At 43.7% G+C, this 21,997-nt stretch overlaps 1 protein-coding gene across 2 annotated transcripts in view; it reads right to left on the bottom strand.

The window, feature by feature from the left end:
• LOC146859555 (uncharacterized) overlaps positions 1-21,997 on the bottom strand; it is a 284,850-nt gene that overhangs the window by 84,218 nt on the left and 178,635 nt on the right. Inside the window, exon 3 of one of the 2 annotated variants that reach the window (XM_085650254.1) lies at positions 8,111-8,143. The exons of the other annotated variant lie outside the window; for it this stretch is intronic. Coding sequence (XP_085506380.1) covers positions 8,111-8,143 — 33 coding nt within the window. The remainder of the gene's footprint in view (positions 1-8,110; positions 8,144-21,997) is intronic. 2 annotated transcript variants of the gene reach the window in all.

Genomic DNA, 21,997 nt, shown 5'->3' with positions numbered 1-21,997 from the left:
GCATATGATTAAGAGGGCATTTTTCAAAATGTCCTATTTCTCACACACTAGCTTATCTTTTGCCCAATTACATTTGGGTAGAAGTTGTGCCTGTAGGAGAGTAGGATCTGCTTCTTATAGTTACCCCCACTTTTTGCTGATGTTTCACTGTTTTTCGACTTTAGTCTGGCTGGGGCCCTGCTAAACAGGACCCCAGCCTAGCTGCTTCCTCTCTAAATTGATTACTAGTACTTTAGGTACACTCCAGATTGGATCCTGGGGTACCCTTATAAGTCCCTAGTATATGGTATACTATATACCAAGGGCATAGGTACCCCAGATGCCTACCAGGGGCTGCAGCATGTATTATGCCACCCCTGGGAAACCTTCCAAAATGACACTACAGGACTGTTACAGCAGCCTATGTAAGGTGGTGCATGCACCACTTACTGAGATATAGGTTCACTATATCTCACCTATCACTGCACATATGAACCTATCAGTCACCCATATGGCAGGCCTTACCAATCCTGAAGGCAGGGTGCTGGGTTTTATGTGAGAGGGTGCCAATGCATGAGCAGAGCCCCTCTGCAGCCTTCGTATCCTTTATTCCGGGGTTGTTTGTGGAAACATGTTGTGTCTCGTGTCAAACACCTTGGAATCATACCCCCACACCAGTAACTAGAGTGGGAGTATGGTCCCACCTTTCTAGAGGGAGAAACATTATTGCACTGGTATCACCCGGTACCACCTTAACAGAGCCCTGGCATCACAAAATGGATGCTGCTGCCACAGACACGGGTCTGCCCTCCTGCTGCTGGATGAAACTCTGGCAGGGGAGGCCTGGACAATAGGTTTCCTGTCACAGGGAGGTATAACCAACTCCCAGACAGGCTTTAGTGTATTGGGGCTGGGTGGGTGTACTCCAAACGTGCTTTGAAGTCTGCCATGGGGGCACATTTGGTGTCCCTGTGCATAGTCCAGCTCAAACCGGTTGCAGGGGCTAACAGCCCCTGCTTTGGTGTGAAACTGGACAAAGGAAATGGGTGTAGCCACCCCTCTTTCCTGACCCTTCCATAAGTGGGTCCCTAGAGTTTGTCCCACCCCTTCCTTGGGTATAAGATAGGAACCCCTGGCTACAGGATTTTAGATTACACATGGATGAAACTCTGATACTAAATACTGGAACTTCGACGATCTACATAGAACTAGATGACTGAAGAATCTCCCTTGGAGTAAAGGAGTTGCTCCCCAGCAAGGGAGACCCCAAAGACGCATTTGACCGGTTTGCATCTCTGAAGCTCCTGAAGACTCTGAAGATCTTTGCAACACAGGAGGTGGGTTTTCATGTTCTTAGAGGTTGATCACTGCCCAGAGCATGTCTGAGGCCCGTATCCCTTTGGCGACTGTGCAACTCCAGCCCCTGGACACTCTGTCACTTTGCAGAAGCATCAGCTTTCCAATGACTCGTGCAGCTGAGCTTTGGGTTCCTTGTAGCCCTGACCCAAAGCGGCAGTTCCACCATAGATTGCCTGCCCACACTCCACAAGTGTTATGTGAGCTGGCCCTTTGTGTTTTCTCTCAAGATCCCTTTGCGATCCCTGGTCTGTCAACTGGTGGGTCCCTGTGAAGGCAACTTTAAATCTAATTGGGCTTACCTGGTTGCTCCAGATGTGCACTGACTCTCCATTGCTTTGGGAGTCCCCAGGACCTTGATGGTCCGCACCAAAGCCTCTTTTCTCTTCCTGCATGGGTTGCTGTTGCCAAGGCTTGTTGGGCTCAATCCGAGCACTGACATCGCAACACTCGACATGCTTTGTGGGACAGCTCGAATCCAGATTCTGGTTGTCGTTAACACCTCCTGGTCCTCGTGGGTGCAGAGTCAAGCTTCACCTCTTCGCACCTGAAACACCTGACATTGGTGGGCATTCGTCTATCGTGCCCCTGGTCACTGGCACGTGACCCAGACTCTGTCCCTTCTGCTTTCAGGTCCTTCTGAACTTCGATTCAGGCTTGGATCATCCCAGACACTTTTCTTCTTCCTGGCAGCAACACTTTGCAGCAGATCGCCATTGAAATCAAGCACGGTTCCAGACACCATTTCACACCTATGCACCCGGTTTCCCTGGGTGAGGTAACTTGAGTACTCTGGTTCTCCTGTGGATGTTGGCCCTAGTACCCCCTAAGTCTTGCTCAAAGTCCTCTCCTAAGTGTCCTAAATTTGTAAAATTCCAACCGCGACTTTCCCCATAGAATAGAACAGGAGCTCGCGGCTGTGTTCACACACTGCAAGCGTCCCCTGTGGGTCTCCTGTGTCACTACCTTGGATGGTTCCTTGGGGTCCCAGCGATTCTACGTGCTCTAGTCACTGTGTCTAGTCAAGTCTCGGTTCTTATGTCACTTTCTTAATATATGGTTTGGTCCCCCCTGGGGCCCAGTGTATATTCTGTATTTGTTGTTGTTTTAGAACTGTATTATTGTGTATCTTGGACTCTAATCTGATGAAGAGGTTAGTAGATAGTGTTTCAAAATAATATATATATTTTATATATACCTTGTGTGGTTCTCCTTTCACTTAGTAATTCAAGAGGTTATAATCTGGTAAACCAAGCTGCTTTAAACTCCTTCAAGACTTAGCCTAAAGGGTGCTCTCCATGGCTACCACTAGGTTAGCTTTCAATGAAGGTTGTCTTTAAACCTATTCATCAATAAGGGTTGTTTGGACTGGTACAAGGTGCCCACTATAACTTGTGGACAGCATGTACCAGGCCATCTTCTCACAGTGCCAATGACAGGTAAGTGCCTAACATTCAACATTGACACATCATATTTTTTCTCGCAATGTGGGTAACTGTGGTTTTTTGAGCTTGGAATTTGGATCTTAGCTCAGCCAGCACCTAAGGGAAACGCAGTAAACCTACACATTTTGAAAACTATACAACCAGGAATTACAGGGTGGTGTACCTTGTGTGGCACTCACCAGGTTTTCTAACCCAAAATTCCCAAAATAGTCTACAAACTTCACCCTTTCCTAAAATCACACATTTGTCTTACATTTCTGTGATGGAAACTTCCAAAATCAATAGGAATCCACAACACCCAGTAATGCCACACAGGTCCAAAACAAATGCTGCCCCAGTTGTGTGGCTGGGCCTAGTGCCACAAGAGGAATAACTCAAATGAAGGTCAAAGGAAGTTGCAGACATTCTGGGTAAGAAAACCTTGTTGGATCCATGCATGACACACCACCCTGAAATCCCATGGGTGTCTAGTTTTCAAAAAGGTCTGTGGTTGGTAAGCACGGCCACAAATAATATTTGGGGCGGTGCCTACCATACACCAGCTACCCATATTGTTGATCTTTTACATGCTTTAGGGTGATATGCGTGGCGGTCTCTTGGCTCACTCACACAAGTGGGGTACTGTTGTGATCGGGAGACAGTTGGGAACCCGAAGTGGTAGGAAATTTGTGGATGACTATAGATTCTTAACTTTCTTGCACAGAAATTTGAGAAGAATGTGTGTGTTTTTTGCCAAACTTTGAGGTTGGCAATGGTGTCTGTCATAAGGGCCAGTGAAGATAGGACAATGCACCACACAGCATGACCCCTGATACCCAAGGGAGATGCATAATTGTTGGTTGTTTTTGCAACCCACTGATTTCGATGAGACTCTTTTTCATTAGAACGACACAATAAAAAATTAATTCACTCATTCAATGCATAGACATCAACCGTCAAGCTGGGTGTTGCAGGTTATGCTAGAGATGTCGACTAAGCTGGGGAAATTTGAAAATTGGAGGAATTTTTACTCCCCAAAGGGTAAGGAACCCTTAACTCCATAGCCCCGAAAGAGTAAAAACACATTTGACCAATTGTTATCTTGGCCTATCTCTTAGCTCTTTAGTACTGATTTTAATCACATACATTATGAAAGGCTCCCAGAGCTGTTTCAGGATGGAATGTATGGACAGTGTTAATTCTCCTCCAGTCATCATTGACAACAGACTGTGAACCTACATAAAGGCCATAACCCAACTAGTAGCTCAAGAGAAAGAAGTATTGACCAGCTGCTCCCGCACCTGCATACCCTGCCCTCTGTTTGTAACAACACCCCAGTTTCCTGGATTTTGATGTTGGTGACAATCTTTTGGAGGTGGGTGAGGACTGTCTCAAATCCCTCAAAGACACTCGCAATATAGCTCATTACTTCTCTCTATTCCCCTCACATTTCATCTACATTTGCTAGCATTTGTCACCCAAGTTGCTTGTGTTCCTCACCCATTATGTACTCTAATGTATAGGTAAATGTTCCCACACTCTGCTGTTTTTATGTGAACTGCACACATGTGCATATGGAACAGGTGGAGGCTTGAGATTGCAAATATTTGGCATTTTCTACTACTATTGGCAGTACTACAAATATACTACATGATGTGTTATCTGATTCAGGACCTATGTGCAGTCTTGCACTCCCATTTGTCCTATCTTTTTCTGTGAGGAGTGCTCCGTCCGAAGTGTGGAGTCTATGACCCAAGAGCGGAGACTCCGGGGCCCAGATTCTCAAAGGTTTAGTGATGGGTTAGAGTTACTTTTTTAATGCAAACCAATGCTAATTGGTTGTGGCATTTGTTTGTATTGAAAACTAACGTCAAGGGAGCATTACATGGGTAGTGCATGGGCGTTCCCATGCAACGACCCATGCTTTTTGACGCTAAACTCTATCTACTAACATTAGTAGAGAGGATTTAGTGGCAAAAATTAACGCCGCTGAAAAGCATGTGTTAAAAGACGAAATGTTTTAATTTCTCCTTTATTTTCCAACTTTGCATGTGTATTGCAATGTGCAGCACACATACAAAGTAGGAAAAGCTTTGAACTGTGTACCCTTCCAGTACAAAACCCATGCTGGACTCTGGCACCCACCCGAGCACTAAGCTTTGTGCCTCGTTCACTGCAGCATAACTTAGCACGGCACTAAGGAAAGGGGGGGAGAGGGCCATATCTCTGTGAATATGGTGCTCTCCTGCTCTCTCCCTGTCACGCAACGCAGCACAGCGCAGCCTCTCTGGAGGCGGCGCTGCATTCCAGTTTTCAGAATATGGGCCCAAGTCTCCGCCACGAGAGGGGAGACTCAGCAGTCAGATACTACTTGTAAATACCTTTGTGACGACCAAAAAGTAGTAAAGTTACAACAAATTGTTAGTTTACCTTCGTGAATCAGGAGCAAAAATAATCTGAGACCCAATTATAACAATAGGTTGTACTTTTATCTTTAAATAAAATTCTTAACAGCAAAAATCCACGGGGTATTTGGAGACATGAATTTTCAAGGAAATGATTAATCATTGTGTTTATTTCTCAGATGCAGTAAAGCCTTGAAATGGACCGAGATCGCTATAAAAATACTGAGCTTTAATAAAGTTTTAAACTACCGTGCAATCACACCTGCCATAAGGTCTGGATGCACTGTTACCATCCCAGCACGCTTGGGGTCACTAAATCCATCATGGTTCTGGTCGCAGAGGGCCATAAGGTCTGGATGCACAGTTACCATCCCAGCACGCTCGGGGTCCCTAAATCCATCATGGTTCTGGTCACAGAGGGCCATAAGGTCTGGATGCACAGTTACCATCCCAGCACGCTTGGGGTCTCTAAATCCATCATGGTTCTGGTCGCAGAGGGCCATAAGGTCTGGATGCACAGTTTCCATCCCAGCACGCTTGGGGTCACTAAATCCATCATGGTTCTGGTCGCAGAGGGCCATAAGGTCTGGATGCACAGTTACCATCCCAGCACGCTTGGGGTCACTAAATCCATCATGGTTCTGGTCGCAGAGGGCCATAAGGTCTGGATGCACAGTTACCATCCCAGCACGCTTGGGGTCTCTAAATCCATCATGGTTCTGGTCGCAGAGGGCCATAAGGTCTGGATGCACAGTTTCCATCCCAGCACGCTTGGGGTCACTAAATCCATCATGGTTCTGGTCGCAGAGGGCCATAAGTTCTGGATGCACAGTTACCATCCCAGCACGCTTGCGGTCACTAAATCCATCATGGTTCTGGTCGCAGAGGGCCATAAGGTCTGGATGCACAGTTACCATCCCAGCACGCTTGGGGTCTCTAAATCCATCAGAGTTCTGGTCGCAGAGGGCCATAAGGTCTGGATGCACAGTTACCCTGCCATCAAATCAGTCTCCAGTTGAGGTCCAGGCGCTATGGGTGAACTACCATAGCCTTTAATAGACTGATGCTAATGCAAGGGATGGAGGATCCTGATGCTCAAGGATCCTGAGGATGCTGAGCTGGTGACAAGGGGAATCATTGGAGTGGTCCTGATGCAAGGGATGCAGGATCCTGAAGATGCTCAAGGATACTGAGGATGCTGAGCTGATGAGAGGGATTATCTTGGGGCCACTGATCAGTCCACAAACAGAGTGATAAGACCTCAGCCACAGGGTTCGATGTCTGGGTGAAGCCCAGACAAAAAACTGTTGCCACTGGTCTACTGGTCTCCACTTACAGCACATCCAGTGGATCCCTTTAACTAATGGTAACATCCTTGCTGTGTGATCACACTGCATTCCGATGACTCTCCCAGGTATATCATACTCGGGTGCAACTTCTGAGCGGTTGGGACTCTGTCTCCCAAGCTAAACGTCGGCACTCAATGGTGATCAGGCGTTTTTGGCTACCAACTCACAAAGGCAGGCTTCTTCAGCTTCTGTGGCCTTGTACAAATAACTGGACGTCAGCCAACTGACTCTTGGAGTCACATCTCCAGTCTGGGCCTTGGTGATGACTTTTCTTTGCGTAGGGCATCACAGGCATGGTTCTCTCTTTGCTGGCCCAAGGAGCAGCGGGTGCAGCTCAGTCTTTTGTACAGTCTCTCTTTGCCGGGTCCCGGGAACAGCAGAGCAGTCCTTCTTTGTTCCTTCCTCTAGTACAGATGTGATCCAAGGTCTGGGTGCCACTTTTAAGCCCAGTTTGTCCCCTGGAGGGATGCAGCAATGACTGGCCAATAGGCTATCGGGTCACCTCCCACCTAGTGATGACTTCCTGCGAAGTGTGGCGTGAGGCTAGCTCAAAATGCACCATTCTGTCCAGTCTCAGCATGTCAGAACCCCTATCTATTTGTGTGGCCTTCCCTAGCCCATCCCAAAGATGCGACTATCTGGATGCCCAAAGAAAAGCAGTTTAGCAGTGGCTTCTCTCAGCCTGTCCCTGATGCCCCTGATGCCACCCTGTCTGCAAGGAACAAAAGAGAATCCCCTCTTGCTTGTTTCCCATCAAAGGTTGCTTTCCCTTTGAAGTTCAACTTTTGGGCTCACACCCTGTTTGACCTTCCTGCCAGGGAGAGGTCACACCTCCTCCAATGTCAGGCCCTTTATGTTTCCTCCTGAGAGTCATTCACATCTCCTCCCAGGAGAGCAGAAGGCTGTCTTGTGCCCGGCAACCATAAATGGTCTCTGGATAACGGAGGGCAACAAAGTAACAGCTTTCTAGAGTTGGTATATGTGCAAACGTTATAATAAATTCGAATTGAGCATCATGTCAGGTTTAATGTAGCAATTATTTTGATGTCTTGAAGTATCACTTTTAGTAGTCCTATGCAGGAGTTAGCACTGTTGGGTTGTCAGCTGTGACCCTGCACTCCCCAATGTGGCTACTAGCTGTTCCACAGCAAAATGCCAATTTGTAAAAACAGCAATTTATAAAAACATGTCGAGTTAGCAGAGTGAAACTGTCCTACCCATCTGCAGTGATTGGTGCGGAGACATACATTTGTCTCATCAAAATCAGGGACACAATAAGTGCTGCAGCCCATGAGGGATACCTTAACTCACAGACCCTGAGTTCACTTGGTAAAATATGCTAGGTACTTATAAGTAAGTTAACATATGCCAGTGGTGGTAGAGCTCCTCAGACAAAGACCTCACTGGCACTGAGTACACCTCACTCACCAGAGCCAAAAACCATCAGCATCAGTTCAAAACATTGGGAGAGATCATGCAAAAAGAGGTATTTCCCTACATGATATATATGAAATACATACACAAAGATCCTAATTAAAATACATGTTATATGAATTACATGTCTAATTATCTGCATACATTGTTAAAAACGCATTACCTTTGTAGATCTGGGGGCGCAGTTTCCGATTCTCTGTAAAAAAAATCAATTGAAGAGAAGATCATTGATCTTTGTTTTAAATAGAAATAAAACTCCAAACAACAAATTGTACAACTACAGACTACATCGGAAGCGGCATCACAGTGTGGTGAGACATGGAGGATACAGGCATACAGTCTGTGTTGAGATGTTCCCAAGTCTGCACCACCAATTAAGTAAGTTTGAGGGTGAAAAGGAGCTTGTTCCTGAGTCTCAATCTATAAACAGAGAAAAGGCTCTGAGGGGATTCAGCCCCTGAGAAAGTATCCCTAGCTGTAAGCAGGTCCCACGGGAAGCATGTGCTTGTAAGTACAGTTGCCCTCATTCACCTGATGGTGACATGCTTCATCATTGGGCGGTGCTCCTCGCCAGGCCGGCACTGCAATGCCTGGCGGGCCCCACGAGAGGGTTCTTTGTCGGAGATCTGTTAATAAATATGCCAATTGAGCACCGTAGAACAAGGAATGGTGTGTCCTACAATGTGAGAAGATCGGTGAATGGTGTAAAGATAAAATCAACTGTCAACCAGATGCCAAGAAAATATTTAATGTGATATCCTCGGTAGATCTTGAGCTTAAAAAAGAAGGCAGAGACACTTAGGATACTATGGTCTGTGCCTCTTAAAGTGAGAGTGTAAATCTGTCACCTATAGACCGGCTAGCAAACTCTGGTCTAAGTTCTTCCATTGAAAGGGAGTTTTTCTCAAAGTCTATTGTCTGAAAAATATTTATGCTACTGACTGAAGAAAAGCTTTGATTGGTGTAAATTAGGGCCAGCAAATATTGTGTTGCATCGGGCAATGTATGATAAGGCGAGTGCATGAAATGTGGGGCAGAAAATTTGAGGAAGAGAAAAAGGCTTGATTCTGCAGGACAGTGTGGGCTGGATCAATTCTCTTTGGCCTTTCCTTGATACGGTCTTTGAGGACAGAGCTCAGTGGCAAAGACCAAAGATTTAAGTCTTTGTCTGAGTTTCGATTACCTTTTTGCCAACTTTCAGGTCCCAATAATGCCAGACCTTAACATGCAGTGGTGTCAGCTAACATGACATTAAGGCATTTTTAAAGTCCACCATTGTTAAACATTCAAGTCAACTTAGATTATGTGGAAAGCTGTAACTAGATTATTTTGTGACTACAATATAGTTCAAAAGGACAACTGGGTATGCTGATCCAAGGAAATAATTTATGTGCCAGATTCACAAAGGACCTCAGAAGTGGGTGAGTCTCTGCACCTGGGACTGAATCTCCGCAATGAGAATTCTCAAATTTGACATACAAGAAAAGAAAAGAAGTTAGGTCGCGCAAAGGGTCGTTTTGCCGTTTTCCTAAACTCGGTTAAGAAGGATAAAATAGCAAAGCTCCTACTTGAAAGAAACCAAATCCAAGCCACCTGAATATAAAACTGGAAATTATTCTAAAAAAAAAAATCGCTAATATGAATTAATGTATTTGTCCATCCAAAACCAACAATGAAATGCAAAACAATCCAAGAAAGAATTTTTGCAATAGTCCAGATACGGCATAATAGCTCCTCTTTAGTAAGGACCTAGTGGAGAAGAAAAATGCAATCCATAGGATAGCCAGAAAACAAAAAAGAATCCCCAAGACGATTCTGAAGGAAAGTTGGTATCATGGCTCTTTACAGACGGACAAACAGAAAGCCAAGCAGAGCTAACTGAAACATATCATCCCAGGGCAGTCGACAAGAGGATAGCAACAAATATTCCATGAGTATTACCTCCCGAGAGGATAAATGAGTCATTATTACTTACCACAATACGACATGGGAAGGCATGACAGTGCACCCGGCCAAACTCTCTTCCAGCTGCTCCTTTTTGAAAGCAAAGGGCAACTGTGAGGAAAGTGGTGTATTACATGGTGCAGTTGTGTGACATCACCATGTAATATACTCGAAATACTATCTTGAGTCTAGTCAGGCTCATTTGCAAAACTATAGCTCAACCCTGAGTAGCTGTGACTATGAGCAGTAATGCTTCAACAAAAAAACAAGTGCAAAGAATTTGGAAGTACCAGAATAACCACTTGAGAAAGTCACACAACACATATTTTCATGAATTTGTAGAAAGTAAAAATTAAGAAAAACTACCAGAGACATAGATTTTTAAGTAAAACGTAAATGACATGCTTTTCACTCAATTATCAGCAAGCATTGGCAACTACTGCAGCTAGCAGATACTTTGGATCACTTGTTAAAGAGTTGTGTTTGGGTATTGTGGCCCACTTTGGATGACCAACTCCAGCAGAAAACAACCCAAGGTGACAAGTGAGGAGTAGTCGGACAGTTACCTGTCACCGGAGCCTTTTCAAGTCCAGTTCCAGCTCAAACGAAGAATCTCTGTAGACATGAATGGAATAGTTCTGATGCACGGAATATAAGATGCTGAAGATGCCGTATGATGCTGAGGATAATGTGTAATCAACAGTGATCGACCTGGTGCTACTCCTCGGTCCACAATCAGTGTGGAGTGACGTTCTCCACAGGGCTCGATGTCACTCAAAGTCCTGGTCAGGGCAGCAAAAGTTCAGTTGTCACTGGACTACTGGTTTCTGGTCACATGCGAGCCCAGCAGTTCCTTTTTATGGGGGCGAGTGTCCTTCTTGGGCAACCAAACTTCACTCCAATGACTCTCCTGGGACCAGCAGACATAGGTTTAACCTTTGATTGTTGGGTCTTGGTCTTGCAGGCTGCTCGTCAATAGTCAGTGGTGGTTGAGTGATTGTGGTTACTGACTTGCCAGGTGGGCTTCTTCAGCTTGTTATTGCCCTGCAGTGGGAACACAAAGTCATCAAACTGACTCCTTGAGTCTCCTCTTCTACCAGGTCCAGGGAACAGCACTGCAGTCCTTTGTCAGTCCTCTTCCAAGTCCAGATGTGATCTGGGGCCTGGGTGTTAGGGGTGCCATATTAATGGCCAGAAAATACCCTTGGGGGATGAGGTGGTTACTAGCCAAAAGGCTACCTGGTCCCTTCCCTCCTGATGATGACTTCCTGCAATGTGTGGAAACTAGCTATCCCAGAGTGCACTTTTTTGCCCACTCCCAAGATGGCCTAATACTTCTCTTAATGTGTGGAGCTTTGTAGCCCACCCAAGTGGTATGACTAAGTGTGGGCTACACACCCATGGGAAAACTGTTTAGGCCACTTGGCACCAATCTCTGTCCCTGATGCTAACCTGTCTATCAGGACAAAAGATCAGCACCTCTTGTGTCTACCATTTGCCCTTCAAATGTGGCTTCCCTTACAATCTTACCCTGTGACTCTTCTTGCCAGGGAGAGGTCATACCTCCTCCAAACGCAGGACTCTATTGTGGCTCCCCTTGGAAGTCACTCTTCACCACACCCCCAGGACAGCGAAAGACTGTCTTCTGGCCAGCATCTGCAAATGGCCACTGGGAAAACTTTGGGCAACAGAATGGCAACATTCTAAAAGTTGCTTGTATGTGGAAGTTACATTAAATTCGACCTGGGCATGAAGTTGGGTTTAAGGTAACGATTTGTTTCATACCTCGGAGTACCAAACTTAGCAGTCTCATTCACAATTTAGCACAGCTGATGTGTCAGTGTGTAACTCTGCACTCGCTAATGGGGTAACTAGCCTTTCCACAGTAAAAATTATGAATACATGTTCTATCTTTTAATTTACAGCACCCTGCCCTGGGATTTTTTTAGAGGCCTACCTTGGGGGGGGGTTTATATATATTATAAAAAGGAGGTCAGGGATTTGTCATTAATTTCGATGGCAAAGTTGGGTTATCAGTTTCAAGCTGCTCTCTCAGCTGCTCTGTCAGGTGCAGGCTCGGGGGCATGTTTTAACTTGCTGCTCTCAGGGTGGCACAAAAAGTGCTGCAGCCCAGGAGGGACTCCTTAACTTACATGCACTGGGTACCCTTGGTAAGTTAACTTATGCCAATTGGATATAAGCCAATCAAACATACACTTTAGGGTGCAGAGCATTGGCACTAAGTTCTGTTATGCAGTCCTCTGTGCACTCTCACAGTCAAAAAACCAGCAGTATCAGTCCAACACTTTCGGGTGGTCGTGCAAAATGAGGCCTTTCCTTACAGAAGACAAGGCAAAGGCACCTAGTTCTCTCCTTAACTCTTTAACTACTGAAGAACAACGTAGGTAATACAAAAAACCTAGAAACTATTTATTAAAAAGGAGACCAAAAGAACCTAGCAAACTGTAAGCTTAACACCTAGTTAGATATTGAGGCAAAACATTTTAAAAAGTGCATTTTACAAGAGCTGGATAGACGGGTTGAAAAACAATCTCTGAACCCGTTTGTTCAGACCGCCTTTCGTCGCGACTCAGTAGCAGAGCTCACTATACTAGTGGGAAAACTCATTGGAAAAAAGTCATTATTACACTCAAAACGTACAGATTTCAAAGCGGCCTTTGACAAGGTCCAGCATAATATTCTGTGGTAAAAACTGCAACAATGCAATATTCCGGTACCACTGCTGAATGCCATTCAGATAGCCTACATGATGATAGCCTGTACAACACTGACCTCAAGGAATCCAAGAGAGCTTGTAAACAGCTTGAAAGGAAATGGAAAATCACCCGAGGAACCACCAAAATAAACACCTACAAGGCCGTACTTAGATACTATCACCAGCAAGTCAAAACTACCAAAAAAAGGCCCTGAACCTGAGAATCAAATCTAGCTCCAACCATGGCAAGGGACTTTTTTCCATTGACAAGAAATTAACCAACCCAACAGCTGCGACCAACGCCATCACAGATACAGAAGAACTCTGCTTCAACCTCTCTGACTTCCTCCACGAAAAAATCACCAAGGTCTATAGCAACTTTGAACCCCAGCCACCCCTCATCGACTTGCCCAGCCTTTTTGACAGCGATATCCCAGCACTCCAAAATTATAGTTATTATTCGTATTGTAAAATAAAGCACGGTATGATAATAAGAGACTGGCTTCGGAACAGAAATGTCCTCGCAATGATATATAACAAAGGATAATTTAATTAAGAATTTTACAAAAAAAGGCGGAATAGAAATCGCAATCATGAATACAAATCAGAGTTCCCTAATACAATAGGTTCTAATCATTGTTTCGTGAAAGAGAGACCTATAGTCTCCACATCTTGATCCAGATGGATAACTTGCCCAGCCTGCTAACCTCTTTGACCAAAGACCACCAACTGTCAGCATGGAACCCTCTATCTATCGAGGACACTGCAACAATAAAGAAGACAGTTAACTCAGGGGTGCCTACAGAACCCTGCCTCCACCATGACTGCAAGCTGGGAAGAGCCATGAACAGCACTGCACTCACGTCAATCATTAACACCTCCCTCAAGACAGTCACTTTACCTGATAGCCTGTAACATGACAATGTCACCACCATCCTTGAAAACCTTCAGCCGACTCCGAAAACTCAGCAAGATTCTTCAGAGTTCCGCAGACGGGCGGAAATTGGCACATCGCGCTACTGGCAATGATTTTTAGTTCAGGGAGCTTGTTCCACACAGCAAAATCAGTGAGAATGTCACCACTTGGCACACCAGAGGGTGCTGCTTCTTTACTGCAGCTTGAGTAGATTTTCCACTGAAGCAGCAGCTTGCTCACCGCAAACAGTTGTGACTGCTCGCATTGAGGAAATATTGTCAGGTGCCCTCCCAGCGGCTGGAAATCATGCTAGGGACTGCCAATTCTCACTCGCACTCGCCAACTTACCACTGGCAAGCCACGCATGAGAACGAACTCTGCCTTACAGCAGTTGGCTGAGTTTTGCCATAACTCGGGGTTATAATTGTAATGCGGAGTGGCCAGAACTCTGAGAACTCCAATGGCGGAGTAGAATTTATTGACCACCCCTAAATACCAGGACCAGAACTCAAATGGATAGCTTCCATCCTCTCCGGAAGAACACAACAAGTCAGACTCACGCCGTTCGCATCAGAACCCAATGACCTCATCTATGGAGTCCGACAGGGATTGTCACTCAGCCCCACACTTTTCAACTTGTGCATGGCTACTCTGGCAAACATCATCAGATCCAAAGGAACCAACATCATTTCATTTGCTGATGACACCCAGCTCATTTTTCCCTCTCAGATGAATAAGGTCACCACCAAGGCAAGCTTCAAGCAATGCATGACCAGCGTGGCTAATTTGATGGAATAAAACGGCCTCAAGCTCAACACGAACAAAATTGAAGTGCTGATCTATAACAGCTCACCTTGGGACTCCACCTGGCTGCCCGCCAAACTTGGACCCACACCCTCCCCAACAAACCATGCTTGGAACCTAGTTCTCAGCCTGGATACAATACTCACGATATAGACCCATCTCAACCCCGTCGCCTCCTCACGCATCCACATCCTCTGCATGCGATGTAAAATCTTCAAGTGACTCCCATTGGATATCAGACATTTCATCATGCAGTCCCTAATCACAAGAGTTGACTACGGCAATACACTCTACACCGGCATCCCAAATCAGCAAGATTGCCTGTATTTAGGCCCAACCTCGCTACACACCTACACTCCTACACTCACCTACTCAGTGCCAAGTTATTCTCATGGGTGAAAATCAGCACTCTACAAATCCATATTACATTATCATTTTGCATGCAGACGAAAAATGTCAAGACAAATATGGACTTTTAATTGGCTGAAACAGGGCTGCACATTAGCCCTCGTCTTTTTTAATATTTACATTGTGGCTGTCTATGATGTGATCGACAAGTCACAAGTACACACACCCGAAGTGGCTATCCATTAGTCAAGCCCTGCCGATCCTGCAATGTGCAGATGATACAGTCTTACTCTATAAAATCCCTGCAGGTTTATAAAGATCATTAAATCACATAATTTCTTACTGTGACCCAAGTAAACTAGAAATTAACAATGAGGAAACAAAACCCAAAATACCTCAATAAGGAAAAATAGAAACCGCTCATGAATATAAATACTTGGGCTTATTGTTTGAATATCGAGGCACCGACGAACCTAACAGAAACTCACTAACCCAAAAGGCAACTTTCTTTGCTCTGGCATTCGAAATTATATTAAAAAAAACATCAATTCCCTGAATGCTCCACACTCCATCAGGGATGAACAAAAGTCTCCCAACAATAACACTTAGCCTTGCTACCCTACCTTCATCAGTAGCCGGACACATTGATCATTTAACAAGTAAAATGTATAGACACGTTTTTAGACTTTACGAATTTGGCCAAGTCACAAACCAGGTTTGAATTTCCAATAAACTAGTTGAATATTATTCAAGATTTTGCTTCCAGTAAATAAATGCATTAAATAAGACTGAGTAATGGTAATACATTAGTTCAGCTCATTTGGAGAGACATCAACACAAATCATACTGAACACAGAAATCAGTGGAGGTTTCTTCTAATCACCGATTGGAAATAACTGTTCTTAGAGGATGCATGCTCATTTCAAATGAGCCTCCTATTATTTCAGAAACTGGCAAATAAAAACTGCAAACACATTTCCATTGACCAAGATAAAAGCTCATTCAGTTACCAGTCACTTGAATGGACTGTAAAGCCCTTATTACAAAAGAGATACAACATCTAGATTCTCCTTTCTCATTAGAATTAAATTTTAAATTCTAAAAATATCACTTTGGCAATTTTGGACCGTGTCTCTCCATGGGCATCACAATTTAGAGACAAAAATTGCCAACTGTATGGTTAACATGAAGAATTACTTTTTCACGTTCTTTGCACTTTGTCTGACTCTTAAAAATCCTAAAACCAAGTTCTCTAATCTTGAACATACAAACCTATAATCAACAGCAGTTGCTCCCTATCAGGGGCTTCAGGGTGCAGCCACCCTGCCTCCTTTGAGGCCCCGGTGCATTTATCAGAGTAGCAGTGTTAATGACTTCACACACGCGTTCAGGATACTGCATAACATAGGGCCAGCATATCTTAATAGCCGCCTTCACTTCCACCAATCCACCAGACCCTGTCCTCAGATCACAACCTCTCGCACAAACACCCTGTTTCCTCAAAAGTAGAATGTGAGGCCTAGATTTCTCCACATCGCTCCTTGCTACGACCTCTCTCTTCACTTCAGGGCCTCCTCCTCCTTCTTGAATCCTGCAAGAGGCTGAAGATCTGTGTAGCATGTCAATGTACTGTCATACATTTAATCTGCCTTATGTTATTATTAATACTACGGAACTTTACCAGAATTTAATTTCAGCAAGATTTGGTTATCAAATTTCATTTTAATAAGGATTGGGAGCTTCGCCGCATATGTATTAAAGTTTGAGTAAATACATTTCCGATACGGTCTCATCCTTAAATTTTGATAGAAGTTCCTCATGCAAGACTTAATTTGTAAATAATATTTCTACTTTGAGAAATGTTTAAGAACATTTAAGCACGCTTAGGATTGTCGTGGAGACCATCGGAATCTTGGAGTAGTACTGTTTTAAAACTAACTTCCTGATTTTCATGAACATAATTTCTATGCTTGCTGATGACTTAATTTGAAGAAGTCAATTATCGTAACTTTGACAAAACCTTGGGGCTTTGGCGTAATTGATAACATTCAGTAACATTAGCTACTCTTTGTGTTTTTGCGCCTTTGATTGATGACTCAGCGCTTGGAATTTGATTTGCAGCTCGTATAGCGCTTAATAGTTGTTTTATAATTGTCAATCACATTGAAAAAGGCATCGAGTTTCTTCGTGAGACTGCATATAATTTGAACGTTGCTATTGCTTCAAAATTAAACACCAACGTGAAGTGACCTGGTTCCAGAAGTTGATGTGACACAGCAGACGTAGCCAGGATAGATCTTTAGTGTATTTATTAAGTTAGTAAGATCCATAGAATAACCCCACCAGGAGCAGCCTGCTAGCTGCTCAGCCCATCCTCCTAAGTGTCTCACAGCACACCAACCCCCAACATTCCAGTCACGTCACCACTCCACATGGAACTCTCACACTGGCTGAGCAGCTCGTTACAAGATACAAGAGAACAGTAATAACCTTACATGAAGATACTACAATATCTCCCTTCTTTACAACTGAAAATAAAACAAACAATACTAAAGGTTCAAAGCAACTACACACAAAATATAAACAAGAGATAAATAGTCCAAAACCCAAGGGTAAACTATACCACAAAAGGGACCCAGACTATAAAACGGCAGAAAAAGGATAAGAAAAAGGATGAAAAGATAAGAATAAACCATCACCATCCTCCTCTTATAATAAGACACCAAAGAGAACATTAAACTCACTCACTAGCACCAACCTCCTCTTTTAACGCAGAGAATCACAATAGAAAACGACTACAAGTACTCTACAGATGGATGAGTCAAACAGACCTCACCCGTGTATGTACTCCAAACTATGGGTGGACTGCACCCATATAGGTATACCTATGTAAGTAAGACAACAAAAAACCATACCAAAATGGGACACAAACCCATGAAGCATACTGTAAATGGAACTGAAACCCATTACAAATTACATAGGTGGGACTAACACCCCCTATACACAGAGTAGATGGGACTAACACCCATTACCAACAACTTAGGTAGGACTAACACCCCCTAAACACAGAGTATATGGGACTAACACCCAATAACAATAACATATGTAGGACTAACACCCCCTAAACACTAAGTATATGGGACTAACACCCATTACTAATCTAATAGGTGGGACTAACACCCCCGATACACCGACAAGTGAGTCACAGCATGACCAACACACAGAATAGTACAGAACGTGCAGCACAAAGCGACTGATACACACTACACCAAATGAAAGTGGTACTAAATCAGAACACCAACATAAGTATGCAAAAACATTCTCACTAGTAGTGCAATAATAAACTGTGACCCGCCGGTGAGCGATCTCTCACCCGAGTAGTGAGACACTGGATACACTCTCACATAGTGCACCCCAACATGAATTTTCCATTAGTAAAAAAACTTTGCATACACATTTAACTGACAGTAAATTGATTCCAGATGACAGCAAACAGGCTCTGTAAACAAGGAAAGCATAAACAAGCATTGCAAAAATGCACACCCACAGTTAAATGTACACACGAAAATTAAAAATTGCCATACACATATATATAAGACAATAAAAAAACGAAACTTCCACCATCAGACTCCAAGTACATGAACGGAAAGGTGTGGATAAACTTCACTCGGACTGAAAACATAAGAACATTGCAGTCAAAATCAAACTTGGCACTAGGTGGCAGTGTCACACTGGGCAGTGAATACAAGAAAATACCTGAAAACAAGATTACACCATTAAGAACAATCCTACGCTGCACTCGAGAAAATAAGAGCTCCGATAACCCTTCCAAGTTTGTTCTCCCCATTTCGATAAAGAGATTTCTTCATGTGGCAGTTTCATGTGGCAGTTTCTTGAAATGCTGGTGTGGAATGTGAAGAAGAAAAATAATATCCTGGAACCAGATGGTAGTCACTTTGAAAATAAAACAACTTTCACTCACCGCCGGTGTAGAAAAAAAACAGCCTAATCCTCATTCTCTTTGAATACAACATTCTCGTCAGGCTTCAGGCTCCAAATAACTCTGTTGCAGACGATGTTAGGTGACGCCGTGCTGGGTGGTTGTAGGCGTGAATGTGCGCCCAACATTGCTGCTTAGTAAGGCAGAGAAGGAGGAAAATTCTTATGCGTCACTGAACACTGAAAGTCAGAGAATCCACAAGAAGGTAATTGCGCACGCTGAGGATGGCACACTTTGTTATTTTAAACACCAACAGGGCGGTTGAACTTCCAAAAGTGTAGGAGATGGCCCAAAATATGAGTAAAAAAAATAAACTTACCCCAGAGAACCGCAACCGCAACAAGAATGGTTGAGTGACAAAAATACACCAAACAGTTACCACACCAGACTTGCTTAACTTGAAGTGCAGGGCCATGTTTAATAATCTCTGCGCCTGAAGTAGACATACACCACACCTTGATGAGAGGAAGCAGAAAGAGACAATATGTAGACATTTTCTACGTTGTGCCCACATCTGGAAATAATACCTTGCGCAGCCTGTAAAAACCTGTATCATACACAGTCATTCTTCAGGCACCTCCAAAGTCACGCCAACACCTGGCAGTAGACAGGTTTATCGCAGGACAGCTGTCCATGTGAATCTTGACGTGTGCTGCGCCCATGTAGCTTGCAGACATGTAGAAAGCCATATCCAAGTACTAGACTTTCCATGCAGGCGCAGGACTTGTGGGTGTACGCACAAGCACACGGTACAGCACGCTGTTGTTGGGGCTGTCCGCAATATTGGACAAACAATACCACACAGGGATCTGGGGTTAGTAGCACTCCTCACCAGAAACACCTCTTCCGGTGACAGCTCCCCAAACACTCACTTCACGATCATCAAGTGGCCCTCCATAGTCCAACACAAAGAGACTGCAGGTACTTCTCCTACACGACTGTCACAGGGGCCAGCAGCCTTCAAAAGACACCAATCTTGGTCGCGAAGACATCCACAAGGAGGCTCTGGGACACAACACCTCGAAGTAGAAACTGGACTGAGGCAAACCTCTGTGCTGCACTAGGGAACAGCTTGCAGCTCCACTCCTCACACCAACTGGCACACGGAGGTTTGGGCGACCAGTGTTGTGGTCATTGGTGGGGCTCACGGTGCCAGGTAGTTCCGCCAAATGAGGAGTTTCTTTTCTTTAAGTCAACATCTTCAAGCCACACTAGTTCAGTTACACACTGGTCTATTCAGGTTACACGCATAGCTTCTTTAGTCTCCAAATCGTCGCCAAATGAAGTGACCTGGTTCCATAAGTTGATGTGACACAGCAGACGTAGCCATGCTAGATCTTTAGTATATTTATTAAGTTAGTAAGATCCATAGAATAACCCCACCAGGAGCAGCCTGCTAGCTGCTCAGCCCATCCTCCTAACTGTCTCACAGCACACCAACACCCAACATTCCAGTCACGTCAACATTCCACATGGAACTCTCACGCTGGCTGAGCAGCTAGTTACAAGATACAGGAGCACAGTAATAACCTTACATGAAGATACTACACAACGTCTCTTAGTTGTCGTTACGTAGGAGGAATAGAACTTCTTCATATGTCGCGTGCGGAATCTTCTTCTTGCGACAATCACAGTGAACGTCATCTTGCTGCAGTCACGCAGGCATATGACGTCATTCGGCAGTATAATCCTACGTGGAGGCCATTTTGAAAGCAACGCTTTTGAGTATCCTAGCAACCTGAAGTGCGCTCAGCATCACTATCGGAAGCTACACGCCGATGCACACGGCTTTTATTTGTTCATCGTGCGCTCAACATCACAATTTACGCTGATACGTACCATATATAAGTAACATCACACATTCATGCACAATATTTGAATATATAATAGAAATCTAAAAATGCAAAATGTTACTGCAGCCCCATTTTTTTTATCTTAGGCAGGTAATCCTCCTATACAATGGAAGAAGTGGAAAGTTGTATTTGAAAGGTACGCTGGGGTATGTGGCCCTTCACTTAGTGCAGAGAGAAAGTCTTCATTCCTTTTACATTGTTTAGGATCGGAGGGGCAAGACGTTTTTGACCACCTACCAGACTTATCACGTGAAGAAGCGAATGGGCTCAACAACTATGAAATATGCATCAAAAAACAAGATAATCATTACTTGCCACAGGTAAGCACTATTTTAGAAAGGTATACGTTCGCTAAGAGGATGCAAGGTGATGAGGAAACGGTGGAATGTTATGGAACTATTTTAAGGAAACTTGCTTCTTCTTGTAAATTCGATGGCTTAACTGATGAACGTATACGTGATCAGTTCATGTTTGGATGCAATATGGAGAAAGTCAGGGAAGAATTATGGTCACGTGATGAGCCTACCCTAGATGAGGTTCTCGTTGTATCCAAAAGGATTGAACATTCGATGAAATGTGTTGCAGTTTTGAAGAAAGATTCCATGAAAGAGTTCAAGGTTCAAGAAATTAAGAACAAAGGTAAAGTGAGTTATGGATCTAAAGATAGGAGTTACAAAGGAGCCTCACCAAACAAAGAAAAAATAAATGAAAAATGGACCAATAGTAAGTGTTTCAGGTGGGGTAAAATGGGACATTTGGCTAATAATATAAAGTGTCCAGCTTTAGGTTTAACATGTCCCAAATGCAAAAAGAAAGGTCCCTTTGCCTCAATGTGTAATAGTAAGGTGATATCTAAGGTTAAAGAAGTTGGTGTTAAGGATTGTGAATACGATGAATCCAACTCTGAAGATTATGAATGTGGTCAGATAGTTGTACAGGTGGTAAGTGGAGAAAAGAAGAAGAATTGTCCATATGATGAAATCTTAGTTGAAGGAGTAAAAACTAGAGTTTTATTCGATTCAGGAACGAAAATTACAATTGTTTTATGTGGATTTTATTTGAATAATTTGAAAGGTAAAGTTAAACTTTTGAAGAAAGACATAAGGCCATTGGCTTATGGGGGAGAGCTCAATAAACTTCATGGGTATTTCACAGGTCTGATCGAGTATAAAAAGAAATTGGTTTCAGGTAAAATTTACGTATCAATAAAAGGTGATAGCATCATCCGTTGGATCCATCAAGGTGACCTTGGAGTCTTCCTTGACCCCAATGCTAATCCTCCCATTCAACTAAGAAGTGACATAAATTCAATTATGAAAAAAGAAAGTGGGAATTTGGTTGATGATCTTAAGAAAGAGATACAAGCATAAAATTATACTTAAAAAAAGCTATTCCTGTATGTTGCAAAGTGAAGAATGTTCCTCTTTCAGTAAGGGAGGATATGCAAAAAGAAATTGAAAAATTAAAAG

The sequence above is a fragment of the Triturus cristatus genome, chromosome 3_2 (genome assembly GCF_964204655.1).
Source record: "Triturus cristatus chromosome 3_2, aTriCri1.1, whole genome shotgun sequence".
In the NCBI taxonomy this organism is placed as follows: Eukaryota; Metazoa; Chordata; class Amphibia; order Caudata; family Salamandridae; genus Triturus; species Triturus cristatus.
This window is presented reverse-complemented; position numbering and strand designations above follow the sequence as displayed.